Source organism: Prionailurus bengalensis, chromosome E2 (genome assembly GCF_016509475.1).
Source record: "Prionailurus bengalensis isolate Pbe53 chromosome E2, Fcat_Pben_1.1_paternal_pri, whole genome shotgun sequence".
NCBI classification, from domain to species: Eukaryota; Metazoa; Chordata; class Mammalia; order Carnivora; family Felidae; genus Prionailurus; species Prionailurus bengalensis.
Window position 1 is genome coordinate 58838116 of NC_057352.1, and position 15835 is coordinate 58853950.

Genomic DNA, 15835 nt, shown 5'->3' on the forward strand with positions numbered 1-15835 from the left:
CCGTTCGCCCGGCTTCCCGGGTGCTTCCGCTCGTCCCTGCTCGGACCCCGTGAGGAGGTTGAGCCTCCGAGCAGGGAAAGGAGGCGCTCGGAGGGGCCTGTCCCGGAGAAACGGCGCCGGCCGGAGCCAGGGCCTTTCCCGCAGAGCCCGGCTGTGTCCCTACAGGGATGGTCGTGGCACTTGGGCGGGGGAGGGGGGGGTGCACGAGAAGCTTTAAGTGACGATTATACCCATTCTTTCCATCTTTCTCTGCTTTCAAGCCCAGACGTTTTTTTAATGAGAATAATGGGGACTGCGTTTAATTTTTATTTCAATAAGAAATCAAGTTCGTTGCTGTTGTGATAATAGCCACTTGCCAGCCCCGGATTCCCCCGGAGGCCGTCCCTGGGTCCCCCAGCTGGGGACAAGTCTTGCCTTGTGAGCTGGGCCCCTTCTTACCCTCACAGCTGCGCCCTGAGCCCCCCCCCCCCCCCACCTGTCGGTCTGGCTGTCACCTAGCGTCTCCTGTCCCACCCTCCGTCCCCCTCACCGGCCAGAGCTGGGGGAGAGGCCCAGGCCACGTCTCGGGGACACGGGATACTAGACGCCCGTTTTCTAGTTGTGCGCAAAGGAGGACGGGTGGGGAGGTCTGTGGAGTGTTTTCCGGCTCTCGGCGCCTGGGATGCTGTCTGGGTCGGAGGCGCTTGGAACGTCCACGTGCTCCTTCCCTCGTGCGCTCGGCTGGGCCGGTGTGACTGCGGGTACGTGGTAGCTGGGCCCTCCGCCCCGGCTGAGTGTCCCCGCAGCCGACGGCCTGCGGCGAGGGTCCCCTCTGCTTCTCTGAGGCCCCACAGAGGCCAGGTCTCTGAGCCCTCTCACACCCCGGGGCCTGGAGAGCAGCCAGCGCCCCTCGACACCTCCTGATAAAACGTGGGTGTTCTGGCTCCCACGGGGGTCTTCCTCTGCCCGAGGCCCCAGGATCCCAGCCCCGCTGCCGCCGTGAGCCTCCCTCCGCCTCAGGATCTAGCAGGCCTCCTGGCCTCCGTGGTCCCAGCTTGCTCGGCCTTACAGAGGCGTGAGCTTGACATCTGACGGGCCCTTGTGTTCTGAGTTAGAAAACCATTCAGTGTTTGGCTCTGGGGCATGAAATATTATCCCACTGACGGGGTTTCCTTGGCTCGTTTACTTAAGGACACACGGCTTCTCGACACGGTTCCCTCTTGTCCTCTGCTGATCCCAGGTGCCGTGGCCTTGGGGTTTTCTCCCGGCCTGTGTTTGGGAGTCACGTGGTGGCTGTGGTGAAATGTCCCCCCTCCTTGGCCGGAGCCCCAGGGCCCTGCTAGGACAGTGGCAGAGCGTCTAGCGGGTGGAAGGTCCCTTCCAGGTCCCACCCCACCTGAGCATCAGGGGTGCGATGCCCCGGCCGGTGGCTGGGCTCCCTGAAGCCCCCCGGTGGGTGTGGCTCCTGCTCTGGGGCCCCGTGGGGTTGCCGCCCTTGCTGCTGGGGAGCCCTGGGGTTGAGCGACAGCACAGACCCGTACTAGCTGGGAGGGTCTCCCCCAAAGCCGGCCTCCCCCACCCCACTGGGCTGGGCAGGCAGCTGCGGGAGGAGAGTGGCACGTCTGGGGGTGGGGGCCGCTAACAAGACCACGCCCGTGGCGTGGTGTGGCGTGGGAACCTTGTCCTCTCCGTGACGGGTCTGCCCGTGGAAAACAGAGACGGGGGCCTCTCCTCGCAGAGTTTCGGGAAGCGGCAGAACAGAATAAGCTAGGTCACGGGTGGGACACGGGAGGGGAAGCGGGTCCGGCCTGAGAGCGTCTGTCTGCGGTCAGCAGGCAGCGTCTAACTTGGAGCCTCTGCGTCCTCTCAGAAGCAGGTCCGCCCGAACCTGCCTCAGCTGTGTGGAGGGCAAGCGGAACCCACAGGCGGTAGCCTGCCCGGTGGCTTGGAAGGGGCTCTCGGGGGAGTTCCCGTCCGGGCCACCCCGAGCCGCCTCTCGCCCCCGGGTGGGCAGCCTGGAGGTGACCGCTGCCACCACTCACGGCCTGCTCCGCTCGCTCCCCAGGCCGGGACCGAACCGTCAGGAGCCGGGCAGCCGAGACCCCCCGCAGCACTTTGGCGGGCCCCCGCCCCTCATCTCGCCCAAGCCCCAGCACCACTCCGTGCCCACGGGCCTCTGGAACCCCGTGTCCCTGATGGACAGCACCCTGGAGACGCGGCGGGCCCCCGAGAGCCACCCCCTGCACAGCCACCCCGCCCCGTTCGAGCCCGGCCGCCAGGCGGCCGTCCCCCTGGTGAAGGTGGAGCGGGTCTACTGCGCGGAGAAGGCCGAGGAGGGGCCCCGGAAGCGAGAGGCCGCCCCCCTGGACAAGTACCAGCCGCCCCCACGGGAGGCGGGAAGCCTGGAGCACCAGGCCTTCGCCCACGGGCCCGCGCCCTTCCTGGCTGAGCTCGAGAAGTCCACGCAGACCCTCCTGGGCCAGCAGCGGGCCCCCCTCTCCCAGCCGGCGCCCTTCGGGGAGCTCCCCGGGCCCCTGAAGCCGGGCTCGCCCTACCGGCCCGCGGCCCCCCGGGGCCCCGACCCCGCCTACATCTACGACGAGTTCCTGCAGCAGCGCCGGAAGCTGGTCAGCAAGCTGGACCTGGAGGAGCGCAGGCGGCGAGAAGCCCAGGAGAAAGGTGGGGTGTCCCTGGGGGCCCTGACCTCCCGGGACCGGGGGCGCCCGCCACCCCGCACCCCCGTTCCCGCTTCCCGCTGCTCGCGAGACAGACCGGGGGCCCTGCCGGCGCTGTTCTGGCGCAGACTGTCCCGAAAAAGCCAAATGGGAGACGGTTCCACAGACACGCGTTTCATAAGTGAGGAACCGAGGCTGACGAGACGGTTTTAAATATTAATCGTCCGGCATAACAGGGGAGGAGGCTGTCGGCAGAGCAGGACTGGGCCCGGCGGGGGCTCCTCACGGGGGTGGGGGTGGGGCAGGAGGTCTGGCCCCCTCCTCCTCCCGCAGGGGTCGGGGTTCAGCCAGGGGGCCCGGGGTGAGAGCGCATCCCCCACCCCCCCCACACCTGCATACCCTGTCTGCCCAGGAGGCGTCGGGGGCTGCTCCAGAACAATGTCTTTTCTCCTGCTGGAAACCACCAGTCCTGTTGAAGTCAGCCTCTTAGCCAGAAGCTGGGGCCAAGGCCAAGTTTTCCCGGCTTGTTGGGCTAGGCTAGGCTCAGGGCCCAAGAAGTATTTCCCTCCGCCCCTTGCCTCGTGAGGGAGGACGAGGGGGTGCCCCAGGGTGCAGGGGTGCTGCTCTCCACATGTGTGTGCCCCTGAGCCTTCGGTGGGGACTTGAGCGTGCCTGTCCTCTCCTGAGTAGTGGACCCAGATGGCAGGAGGGACTGGATGTGCACGAGTGGCTTTGGGTTGCCGAGGACACAGCCCCAGGCCTGTGTGACGAATGTCCCTGCAGGGGGATCCGCTCAGGCCGCCTCAGCCTGGTCACCTGGGATCCGAGGGAAGCCTGACGCCTGCCTCCTGCATTTCCCACTGCCCCCCTCCCTCCCCCCCGCCTCAAAGTCCTAGGACTGTGGGTTAATGCACGTTTGCAACTGGGGTAAAAGGAGTCTGGCTCGTGGGGTGCGCAGAGGGGCCGGCAGGGCCTGGGCCGAGGGGGTGCGTCTGCGCGCACGTCCCAGAGACGCCCCACGTGTGCGTCCGCCCGAGCCGAGGCTCCCGGCCCGGCTGAACGGGGCCGTTCTCGCTGCCAGGGTACTACTACGACCTGGACGACTCGTACGACGAGAGCGATGAGGACGAGGTCAGGGCCCACCTCCGCTGCGTGGCCGAGCAGCCGCCGCTCAAGCTGGACACGTCCTCCGAGGTATCTGGGATCCCCTCCCCGCCGGGCCGGGGGCTGGGCTGCGGGCGCCCCCATCAGTGCCTGCCCCTTGGCCTTGCTCCCACCGTCCCGGTCAGCCCCACGCCTACGGGACCCCTGCGCTCTGACTGCCCCCCGCCCCCCCCGCCCTGGCGAGCCGTCGGCCCCGAGTTCGCCCGCGCGTGGGCTTCAAGGACTCCAGGAGGGCCCCTGGGACGGTGGAAGCAGGCCACGGCCGGGGCTTTCAGACTCCTTTGTTTTCTTTCCTGATCTAGAAGCTAGAGTTTTTGCAACTTTTTGGCTTGACCACCCAACAGCAGAAGGAGGAATTGTTGACCCAGAAGCGGAGGAAGCGGCGGCGGATGCTGAGAGAGAGAAGCCCGTCGCCCCCGACGGTTCGGAACAAGCGGCAGACGCCTTCGCCGAGACTCGCACTGTCCACGCGCTACAGCCCCGACGACATGAACAACAGCCCCAACTTCGAGGAGAAGAAGAAGTTCCTGACGATCTTCAACCTGACTCACGTCAGTGCCGAGAAGAGGAAAGGTAGGACCGGGCGCGGGGCTCGCGGGTGGCCACGAGACTGCGGAGAGGCAGGGGCCGTGGGCCCCCGGGGGATGTTCCGCTCCTCGCTCTTGGTGGAACCTGAGAACACGGGGGCCCGGGGCCCTCTCGGTTCCCTCCGGCGCCAGGGAGGCAGCCGCTCGGCTCTCACGCGCCTGCCCCGGGGTCTGTCCCGCATCTAACTTCTCTCCATCCCAGACGCAGATTGCCCTGGTCAAAGCGCGTTTGCTCTTGTCGCGTCCCGGGTGGAACGGAAGGCTTGGGGGGGGGGGGGGGGGTTCTGTATGTAAAAGTCGCTGCGAGCTGGACTTGCAGTCAAGCCGCTCTTGTCACTTGTCAGACCTCCTGGCACCTGGGACAGCAGGCGGGGCAACCCCCCAGCCCCAGGTGCAGGGGGAGGTGCGCCTGCCTGCGCAGGGGGCGTTTCTGCTTGGCGGGTGCCCACGGGAGGCTTCTTGTTCCGGCCACGGTGGGCTCGGGGCTGTCTGTGCCGCCCGGCAGAAGCAGCACACGCTGCCTGCGGACACTCTGCCCTGGAAGACGCTTCCAGATCCTTCCGGCCACCCATCCGTGTGGGGGCCGACTCTTTGGGCCAGAACGTAGTGCAGAAGAGGGGTGGGGTCTGAACACCTTCTGGTATCCCTTTCCTCGGTCTGCCCCACACGCTCGCTTACTTAGCTCCAGGATGTGGGTTCAGCTGAGAACCCGGCCTGTCTGGGGAGCTCGTGTGCACGCTTCCAAGCCCTCCTCGCTGACCCCAGGTGGTCACTTCTGTCTGGAAAGAAGTCGGACTGAAAGCGGACCTGCTTCCCGGTGCATGTAGTTGGCGTGCGGCGATTTCCTTTTCCTTCTTAACCAGTAAACTGGGGGTCTTGCTTTCTCTTCAAGAGACGGTGACGTGGTGGGCACCAGGACCAGTCCCTGGGAACAGCCACAGTTCTGTTTGTAAAAGAGCATCTTTTTGCCTGACCTGAGTCCTAGAGGGAGCCACCGGTGATGCAGCCACTTCGTCAGGGACAAATGCCCCTGCAGCAAGAGCTCGCAGTGGCAGACACCACAGGCTCTGGTTCCGTCTCAGTAGATGGCAAGCGTCCTGGGCCGCGGAGAACGCGCCCCGAAGCGGCCTGTACTTCCGGGGTGCTGGGTGGATCTTCGGGGTGCTTCTTCTGTGTTGGGAATTTTTTTTTTTTTTTTTTTTTTTTTTTTGTCTTCGAAGTAAGAACACATCCTCGGAAGTCCTCTCAGAAGGTCATAGGAACCTGTTATTTTGCTGTCACACACACAGCGATCTTTGGAATGCATCTCCAATGCTCTGCAGAAGCTGAGCAGAATCTGGGCTCACCCTAAACCGAAGGTTTCTTTCCTTAAACACAGCCTGTCCCTTGGTGCTTGCTTTGCTCCTGGTTTAGAGAACCTACAGCTGCCGGGCCCGGCCTGGGCTGGACGCCTGCTCCCCTCTCCTCTCGGAGGTGCTACGACCGTGGTGTTAATCTCGGGCTGCTTTTCTCATAGACAAAGAGAAACTTGTTGAAATGCTCCATGCCATGAAGCAGAAGGCACTGTCCGTGGTGGTGGCGGACCCGCTCAGGAACTCTCCGAGGGACAGTCCTGCTATCTCCCTGAGCGGTAAGGCCCAGGGCGGGAAGGACAGCCCCTTCCGCCCCCGCCTGGGACTGTCCCACGGGCTGCCCGAGGTCAGAGGCAGCCGCTCAGGGTCTCTTCTTCATCACGAATCTTTTCCTCCTGGAAAGGGTGTCTCTCGGTCTCTCTCGCTCCCTCCCTCTCGCTCGCTCTCTCTCGCACAAGCTTCCTGCACCATCGGGAAGGCTGTTCTCTGGACGGAGCAGGAGAGCGCGAAGTCAGAGCTGGGAGCCCAGGGGGCGGGTCCCGGCTTCCGCAGGGCTGTGTGGCAGGGCTGTGTGCGGCGGTTCGGGGCAGGCCACGGCCGTCACCGCCAGGGCCTCTGGAGCCCCAGGCCCCGTGTTTCAGCACCTGCTGCTTCAGCTCTGCTGCGGCCCTGTGTTCGCGCCGCTCTTGAGCTTCTCTGTCTTGCTTGTTCTGCCCTCAGGCCTCTCCGACACCTGCTTTCACACCTCCTCCTCTCCCTCCCTCTCTCTCTCTCTCTCTCTTTCTCATGCTACGCTGCCGAGTGGAGCAGGAAATCTTTTTGGTCCGGCCCTGCTCTCAGATCCTAACGTGGTCTTTCTTGTCGGGTTGGGCCTCGTGACTTCTACCTCTTGGTAGCCACTTGCTTCTTCCTTCAGATTCTCTCTCTTCCCAGATGCCTTCCTGGGGCGCCTCTCAAGGACGGACTTGCCGCTGAACGCAGCCCCACCTTCCAACCGCGCGCGCTCACGAGGACGTTTCATTACACGGTCCCCCGGGTCTCTGTCCTTTGTGCTGGGTCTTTCTTAAACGTAAGCTCTGGAGGTCAGGGTCGGCCTGTTGGCTTGGCGCTCTTAACATCTCCCTCGCTTTCTGTCTCTAAAAGAACCAGCCACGCAGCCAACCTCTCTGGATGCGGAGAAGCCTGTGGGTGTTGCTGCTTCCCTGGCTGACGTCCCAAAGGCCACGGAGCCTGGGAGACCGGAGCAGCTGCGGCCCCAGGAGCCCGCTCCTGCCGGCGGCGAGAAGGCCAGGCTGAGCGAGGCCCCCGGGGGCAAGAAGGGCGTGAGCATGCTCCATTACATCCGGGGCCCCGCGCCCAAGGACATTCCCGTGCCGCTGTCCCACAGCATCAACGGGAAGAGCAAGCCGTGGGAGCCCTTCATGGCGGAGGAGTTTGCACATCAGTTCCACGAGTCTGTGCTGCAGTCCACCCAGAAGGCCCTGCAGAAGCACAAAGGTAACGAGGCGGCCCGGCCCGGCCCTGCTCCCGTGTCACTGCGGCAGCTGGGGCTCGCCCCTTAAGCTCGGCGCGCACGGGGCCCCTGGGGTGGGCCGAGAATTCTCTGGTGCCGGCGGGAGCCCGGGTGACGCTGGTGCCCCCGGTCTACCCACCGCCCTCCAGGTAGAGTTAGCAAGTGACGCCGTCTGAGTTGAGTTAGAGGCACTTCCTTTCCATTAGGCCAGGTGAGGGGCCTCCCCCGTACGGATAAGATCCGGTCCTTCTGTAGCTCGGTGACTTTGCGCCATTGCCACACAGACTCGCCTGGGAATCTCCCCGCCCTTTGATGACTAGACCCAGCAGGTGTTTGCCCCAGCGACCCCAGAGAGCGTTTTGTAACAGCCGAGCCCCCCCGTTCACTGCCCTCAGACGATTTGATGGGAGAACAGGGGTCCCGACAGCTGGTTCTCATGGAGTCAGAGGTTGAAACTGATTAGGAAAGAATCCCCGGGGATTCAAGGACTACGGACTTTAAGAGAAACTTGCGTGTGCCCCAACAGCCAGAAAAAATAACGGGGTTATTAGGCCCAAGCATGTCTGTCCCTGCCAGCCCTGGGAGCTGGATAGAGGACGTGTCCGTGGACTCAGGTCGGGTGCCGGGTCGGCGCCAGCCGAGTTACCGCTGGCATCGGCGATGCCAGGATCCCCAAAGGCAAAGGATGGCCGTTTGCGCAGTGAGAATCGGGAGTGCTTCACTGGATGCGTGTCACGAGTTTGCTGCGAAGAATTCTCCTTTGCAAGGAGAGCGTGTTTGGACGAGCTGGCTCGGGGAAAGGCCCCGTGCCCTTCCCAGACACACCTCACAGAGGCTTTCCTGGGGCCCTAGGACCCACGTTTCCTGCCTTGTTTTACACCGGCCCTTTTCTTGACGTGTCACGTGCAGCCGTTTCCTCAGGAGTTTGTTTTTTAAGTTTGTTTATTTTGAGAGCAGAGCAGGGCACGTGCTTTGAGCGGGTGAGGGGCAGAGAGAGAGAGTCCTGAGCAGCGCAGAGCCCAGTGTGAGGCGCGGTCTCACAGACGGCGAGCCAAAGTCCAGTCACTTACCCGACCGAGCCACCCAGGTGCCCCATTTCCTCGGACAGGTCCACCGAGCGCGTCCCAGAGGCCCGCAGAGGCTGCTGTCTACACTGGAGGCGGTGTGCCCGCGTTAGAACACGCCCCGCCGGGCCGTGGTTCGAGGCGGCGCACGCCTCCTGTAAACGGGTCCCGATAGCAGCTGACGCTGGATGTGACTGGGGGGGCACTGCGGGACCCCGGGGCGGGCTGCACACCTACGTCAGGCCCCATTTCCTGGCACAGGACACTGACACTTGGGGCTTGGCGTGGCAGAGCTCACACCCTCGTTGGGACTCAGTGCAGGGCTGTCGCGGTCTCTGTGGCTCTGCGACCTTGCCGTGGAGCGCCATCTTTGATCTCTGAAGGACGGGGGCCTGTGACCTGCCCGTTCTCCCCCCGCAGGGAACGTGGCCGTGCTGTCTGCGGAGCAGAACCACAAAATGGACACGTCCATCCACTACAACATTCCCGAGCTGCAGTCGTCCAGCCGGCTCCCTGTGGCCCCGCACAACGGGCAGCAGGAGGCCCCCACCGGGAGGAAGGGCCCCCTCGCGCAGGAAATGGACCAGGCCTCGGAGGACGACGACGAAGACGGGGAGGAGGACGACGACGAGCCCCCCAGGCGCAAGTGGCAAGGGATTGAGGCCATTTTTGAAGCTTATCAGGAGCACCTAGAAGGTACGGCAGTGGGCGCAGGGCCGCGGGGAGGTGACAGCATGCTTACTGGACCGCCCCGTCCCTGTGGGACCTCACTGCTAGCCCCGGGGACGGTCTGTGCGTGGTGACCCTGGCGCTCGGGGACCGTCCTCAGCCACGCTGCCTGTTTCAAGAACTGTGGTCAGGCTTCTGCAGGCACCCCAGCTTCCAGACATGAGGCCCCTGTCACTGGAGAAGTTTGAGTACCGCTCGTCCCCGCCCAGCGTGACGGCCCACACCTGGCCCGTGCTTTCTGTGCCGTCTGCCGCCATACTTAGAAATGTCCCATCGGCCCTGACTGTGTGTTAACCCGGCCGAGTGCCTCAAGGCTGCTGGCGGTTCCCCCGCAGGCTCGTCGCCACGGGTGGGGGCACGAGGCTCGGGCGCTCTCCTTGCCCTTCTGGCGTGCCGCCTCCTTTCCCTGCCCCTCGGTTTCCTCGAGACGACTCCCATGACCTCCAAGGCTGCAGTGCTGCGGCTCCCCGTGCTCCCCCTCCTGGCCGGATCGGAGTTGGGGAGCACCAGTCACGGCTGGCAGAGTGCGGTATCCAGAGCCCGCGTGGAGCGTTTTTTTTTTTTTTTTTTTTTGTGGCGGAGCAAAGCGTCTCCAGCCTCTCTGGGTTTGTTTTTCGGTGCCTTGTTTGGGAATCCCTCTCTGCCCCAAGGACGCGATGATTCTGTCCGTTTCCTTACATTCAGGTTTTGCATTTCTTACGCCTGGAATTCATTTAACTTAACCGTTCCCACCTGGGCAACCCCTGATCCTGGCGGGTTTCGGCATCCTTCTGGCCGCTCCCCGTGGGCCCCCTGCTCTCGGCTGTCCGCAGGCACTCACCTCGCGGACAGCCGCCCCCCCCCCCCCTCGTTCTTGGCCCTTGGGCTTCTCCCAGGGACTTCAAGATCGCCGCCTCGTTGGCGCCACCCAGAAAATTGCTATGCAAATTTTCAGTTGTGTTGAATTTACAGATTTGGGGAGAATGGATCTTTTTGATGATGATGTTGTTCCGTGAATCTGGCATTAAATTGCATTAAGTAACTTTTGCTGGTTTTTTTGCCGTGAGCGGGGCCTTTTTTATTAGACTTACTTAGGTACCAGGTGCGTTTTTCAGTTTTTGTTGTCCCTTATTCCTCAGGTAGTCCTAGCTGGTCAGACCTTCTGTGATAGTTTAGTTTCTCTCCTTGAGCTCTGGGCTCTTGAACAGAGAGTGGCAGTGACAGAGAGCCGCTTCTCTGGTTTATGAACCTTGGGGACAAACTAGAGGTCCTTATTCCTGCCGAGTTGGCCGCAGAGGGCTTGTCAGAGTTCGTGTTTCCGGTGGAGAGTTCAGCTTTCGTGTTTTCTGATGTTGCTTGTTCAGGGCTGCGTTCGTTAGCGCTTTTAACAACTTCAGTCTGTGTGCTGAGGGGGCAGGAGGCTGCTTTTAGTGCCCCTCCTCGCCCTGTCCCTTCTGTAGGCTGTCTGCTTGCTGTCCCGGGTCTCCATTCTCAAAACGCTTCATAGAAAAGCAGGGACTTGTCCTTGACCCTTGCAAGTTTGAAGCCACTCCTGTGCAAAGCAGGCCCAGTATCTTGTGGGAAGGCAGAGATTTTACTCATTAGAATTCTATTTTCGGTTTCTAAGTTTACTCTGGCCTTGTAGCAGCTTATTACAAGCTCTCAGACCTCTCACTGTACCCTTCCTTTTGAAAAACATGTTTTGCAACCACCACTTTCCCCTTAAGGAGTTCCTTAGTAGCCTTTTGGCCACCGGGCTGGGTTTCCCTGTGCCCATCAGAGGGCGGGGAGCAGTGCGGCCCCGAGGAGAGCACGGCAAGAAGGGCGACCCCGGCCAGGCCCGTGGCCCCTACACGCACACACCTACACACACACACAGCAGCTCGACGCGGCTTGTCTTTTCAGAGCAAAATCTGGAGCGGCAGGTGTTGCAGACGCAGTGCAGGCGGCTGGAGGCACAGCATTATAGCCTCAGCCTCACAGCCGAGCAGCTCTCTCACAGCATGGCGGTGAGTGCCACCGGGGAAGCGGGGCCGGGGTGGGGGGGTGCGCAGGTTCCTAAGACACAGCCAGCTTCATTGAACCTAAGCTTGCGTCTGTCCCCCATACAGACAAGTTCTGAGGGGTGGGAATACTGCTCCTAGGAGGCTAACAGGTGTAGTCTTGGGCGGGGAGTTCAGGAGCCCGAGGGTTCCCCAAGATTGAGCTAAGGAGGCAGGTACTGTTCACGTACAGGGTATTGGTTCTGGAAGGGAGAAGAGGCTATTTGCATATCCCTTTGGGGGAGGTGTTACGCGTATGTCTCCCCCTACGGTGACTGGCTGAGGGGGATGTAAGACGATATTACAGGGGGAGCAAAGCTCTCACACCCCAGCCCCCTTCCTCCTGCAGCCGATGACGTGAGCAACTCCCCGGCATCCTCCCGGCACGTGGGGTGCAGCTCTTGGCCGGTCCTGAGCAGCCACAGTTGTGTAGTATCAGCTAATTTTTAAAATCTCAGGGTTGGTGTTGAGCCAGCAACAGACCCTGGTTTTATGAGACAGACCAGATACTGGGAGAACCCAAGGCTTCGGTCACGGTTTGAACTGGTTCTTCCAGAGACCACCGCCCGAATCCTGAGCTGGGAAGGGGAAGTTTCCAGACTAGAGGTTGGCCTTTCACCCTCACCACCCCCCCCACCCTGGTGCATTCATGCATCACACACACTTCCTTACCGTGAGAGGAGTGTTTTACCTGAATCAATCTCTCTCTCTCCAGGAGTTGAGGAGCCAGAAACAGAAGATTGTTTCCGAGAGGGAGCGACTCCAGGCAGAACTGGATCACTTAAGGAAGTGCCTTGTGTTGCCTGCAATGCACTGGCCTAGAGGTTACTTTAAGGGATATCCTAGGTGACGGTTTCCCTTGTGCTAGGCCGAACCTATAGTATAGAAATATTATCTATTTTATTACCTTGAATATTTAATATTTTTCACTGGGAGGTTTGAAGCTTAAAATTTAAAAAAAAGACAAAAAAAAAAGAAAAAAAAAGAGAATGTGCCATGCATGAAGCAAAGGACTCCAGGCCCCAGAAGAACGAACCCGCCTTGACTTCAATGCAACGGAATCACCTTTGTCATTCAGCGAGCAACCGACTAGGACGCCCATCGTTCTTTTTGTTTGGTCTTTTCTTTTCTTTTTAAAGGTGGTTTTCTTCTTCCCCCACGCCATTATTTTCTAGTCTGAAAGTGAAGGCTCCCTTACCAACACTAAAACTGTATCATTGAGGGCCCCTGGGTGTGGAATAATGGATCAGGCCGACTGTGTTGGGTTTCTGGTGTGGCCAAGCGGCTCCCCGCCTCCTCGAGCCCCCCGTCCCCTTCCGCCCCGGCGCGGGGTCGGCCTCGCTCCTCCCCAGGACGGAGACCGGCTTCGGCAGAAGGAAGGCGGGGTGCATTTTCCTGGCAAAGGGCTTATGTGTTCGTTCCTTTTCTGCAAAATTTTCTCCGAAGCAACAGGTCCTAGGAGCCCACAAAGCACCGATACCGAAGCCTCACCCACAGGCTTTTCCCCGGAAAAGCTCTTATCTAAAGTGCATCACCCAACTGAAGGTACCTTTTTGCTACTCCGTGGGGGAAAATGTACAGAGCTCTATGTATACATACGTTCACACCCACGAAATTGTTACTGCGGTGGGTTGTGTTTTCATACAAACGTAAATTTTGAGAGAAAAGTCAAAGGTGCTTCAGCCTTGTACTGTGTATATATATTAAAAAAAAAAAACAAAGTTTTGTATGTTTTTATTACTTTAATTATTGTTATAAAAAGCCTGCCATTTTTAAATATGTGGTTTGGGGGGATTTTGTTTGTTTGTTTTCCTGTTTGGGGGTTCTGTTGGTTTTTTTGCTTTTGTTTTCCTGGGCAAAAAAACTTGCTTTTAGTGTTTGTACTGCTGCTGGTCAGGACATTAAACTATTGAAGTGTTTTTAACAATTAAAGAAGAAGAAAAGTCAAACAGCTTACCACTGGCGCCTATGCGATCACTTCATTTTTGAGTTGCACCAGAAAGTGACGTAGAAAGCCACGTGTTGTTCCTTCTTACCTCCTCCTGTCCCCTCCCCCTGGCTCTGGGGCGCAGACAGAACCAGTTGCTACTGCGGAGGGGCTCGGCCCCCGGCGAGCAGAGGCTGCCCGGTGCGCCCGCGGCTCTGCCGAAAGAACCTGTCAGGAAGGGAGCGAGTTCTGTGATAGGATTCTAAGGTGTCTTACAGCAGTCTGAGAACAGGTGCAAAGTAGAAACTTTAGAAGCTTTATTTAGATGCAAAGCTTTGTAAAAGCCTAAAAGTAGGTAAACCATGTCTGAGCTGAACTTCCCCTCCTTTCGAACTTACTGTCCTGAGCACAGGAGCGGCTAGAAACCGGGGAAGCCATCTCTCTCCGCGCAAAGCAGTGTTTCCTTCTCGGCCCCGTTCCAGCTCATCCGGGCGGGGTCTCCTCTCGCCCGAACGGAACGGGCCCAGACCCAGACCCGAGGCCCAGGCAGCCAGGGGCGGGTCCGTCGGGGGTGGGGGTGGAGGCGAGAACCTCGATGGCCGCTGTCCTTTCACCCTGGGTCAGGGACAGGCTGGCCGACCTTCAGGAAGGCTACTCACTGTGCTCGGCGGCCGCGCCCTCGGCACCAGACCTTAGCTGTGCAGAACAGCTTGCTGGCAGATGGCATTGTGTTGCTTTATCTGTTCCCACACAGTTTGCTTTGTATGTCTGCCAAGAATCTTCCAGTTATTAGCAAACTCAGACAAAAAGTGCCGCCAGTATTATCAGCAGTCAACAAGCGCCTTCCTCTCCACAAAAGCGACTCGAGAACGCAGGCCTGTGCTGCGGGCCTCCCCTCCCCTGCAAAGACACTGGGAGACCAACTCGTTCACAGGTGGGGACAGGTGTTGAGAGGGGGCTCCGCTGCGAGCAGTCAGGGGACGAGGTGACCGGATTTCTCCCGAGTCGGCTGGCTCGTTCCGGTCTGAAAGAACAAGCTCAAGGGCTCCACCTCAGCACCCTGCTCCCCGCCCTCCCCCGGCCGGGGCCGGACGCCCCTGCTAAGCAGCTTGGGGAGGGCTTGAGGAAACAGCCCCGCCCCTCGCCATCCGAGGGGAGCCCCCTGTTGGGGTGCTGTTATACAGGTCGAGGGCCACGCCCACAGGGGGGCGGTCTCCACCCAGGGGTGGAAGCCGTGGGTATATAGCTAGAAGGGCTCCGCTACTGGAGACTAACCGCCTCCCCTGCCTTCCGGCCTCGGTCCCTCCTCCTCCCCCCTCTCCGCACTCCCACCTCTCAGTAGAAAGACAATCAGAATACAGACCAGTAAGGCAGCACGAAGAAACTAAGGAAGGCAAGAAAGCAGAGGTGCACCACGAGGACCTGGCTTTCCCGTCCGGTGGCTAGTTTTCGTTTTCAGAGGGTTTGGAAACAACAGCACCACCTCTCTTCAGTTTGGGCTTAAAAATGGACAAACGCGTGATCCTTGTCCGCTATTTCACGTTGAGTTTAAAAGACAGAGTTGAGAAGTACGCCAGATCTGCTCTAGAACTCCTTAGGTAACTCGGGTCAGTATTTTCGTGGAGACCCCCGTCTTTCACGACCTTGTGTCTTCCTGCCGCCCCTGCGAGACTTGGCTGCCGTCCGTCCTCAAGGGGACTGCACTCCGCTTGTGAGGGTCCTCTTCCAAAGTGGGGTCCTGGGGTTCTGCATTTAATCCCATCATTAGAAACGAACCGGGAGCTTTCCCCCGAACTTGGCGCTTACGACCTGATCCTTTGAAAATGTTGTTTCCTCTAATTAGAGCCAAAGGGACATAAAATCATGACCTCCGTCCATGATCTCAGATAAGTGACCAAGATAGGACTTAACAGGATTTTTTTTTTTTCTACAGAATATAGGCTAAACACTTCCTTGGCATTCACATTCTAATAGATTACATCCTTAAGGAAATTCCAAGAATACTTAGAGGAGCCCGCACTCTCGGCAGTGGAGGATCCTAGTACAAGGAAGTCTGTACGTGGAGTGGGTTTTCCTCCAGTAGCTCGATAAGGCTGCCAAATCTCAAAAATCAGGCGCCCCCTTTCCCCTCTGAGCGGTCTTCAAAGTAGAAAATTCCAGGGATCCACCACAAGATGGAGATGGTCGGCACAAGCCAATTCTGTAACTCTTAGCTGTGTATTAGCCACTTAGCAGCGGACATATCCCGCACCCCACGGAAACCAGTACCTGACTTCTCCCGTCTTACAGTAGCCAGTCCCAACTTTTTGATCCAGCACTTAACTTAGACTCCTTCATTCTGCCTTGACCTGAGGAAGGCCACGCTGATGGGTTGTGTTACTTTGTATGTGCCCTGTGCTCACTTGCTAGAACAGTAAAACCAGTACATGGGAGGGAGGAGGGATGCCTCGGTCACTCTGGGGGCAGTTTAGATGCTGTGAAATTAAACCTGTTCTAAGTGTACTTGTTTGAATTAATTGTATTGTAATATTATTTGTTGAATGTAGTAATTAGGTATTTATGAATATATTGCTGTAATTTCTGACAACATCCAAAAAAATAAAATCTTCCTAAATCATGTTAAGAGGCAAATCTTTTGTATGTCCTAATAGGGCAAAAAAAAACAAAACAAAAACAAAAAAACCCCAGCAGCCCAGCCATCTAGCTTTAGAGGTAAAATGTGAAGACAGGTTTTAAAAGAAAGGTATTAAGGGGTGAGGTCTGAGCTCTACAGGACTCCTGGCTCTCCCCAGTACCATGCGGTTTCATTCCAGAAAAGTCCCCA

General features: G+C 59.2%; 1 protein-coding gene and 1 long non-coding RNA gene across 8 annotated transcripts in view; one reads left to right on the plus strand and one right to left on the minus strand.

Moving 5' to 3' along the window:
- Nucleotides 1–15628, plus strand: part of GSE1 (Gse1 coiled-coil protein) — a 391234-nt gene extending 375606 nt beyond the window's left edge. For 5 of the 7 annotated variants that reach the window (XM_043599807.1, XM_043599808.1, XM_043599811.1 and 2 more), the window contains 8 exons: nucleotides 2045–2658; nucleotides 3736–3848; nucleotides 4121–4391; nucleotides 5922–6035; nucleotides 6901–7254; nucleotides 8755–9030; nucleotides 10948–11051; nucleotides 11800–15628. In XM_043599807.1, the coding sequence (XP_043455742.1) occupies nucleotides 2045–2658; nucleotides 3736–3848; nucleotides 4121–4391; nucleotides 5922–6035; nucleotides 6901–7254; nucleotides 8755–9030; nucleotides 10948–11051; nucleotides 11800–11934 (1981 nt within the window). In that variant the 3' untranslated portion in view covers nucleotides 11935–15628. The remainder of the gene's footprint in view (nucleotides 1–2044; nucleotides 2659–3735; nucleotides 3849–4120; nucleotides 4392–5921; nucleotides 6036–6900; nucleotides 7255–8754; nucleotides 9031–10947; nucleotides 11052–11799) is intronic. The other 2 variants (XM_043599809.1, XM_043599810.1) reach the window with 2 other exon arrangements.
- Nucleotides 8764–11889, minus strand: LOC122494565. Its single transcript, XR_006300205.1, has 2 exons — nucleotides 11776–11889; nucleotides 8764–10594 (listed from the first exon to the last, which is right to left on the minus strand). It is a non-coding gene; the product is annotated as an uncharacterized LOC122494565 (long non-coding RNA).
- Nucleotides 15629–15835: the final 207 nt, after the last annotated feature.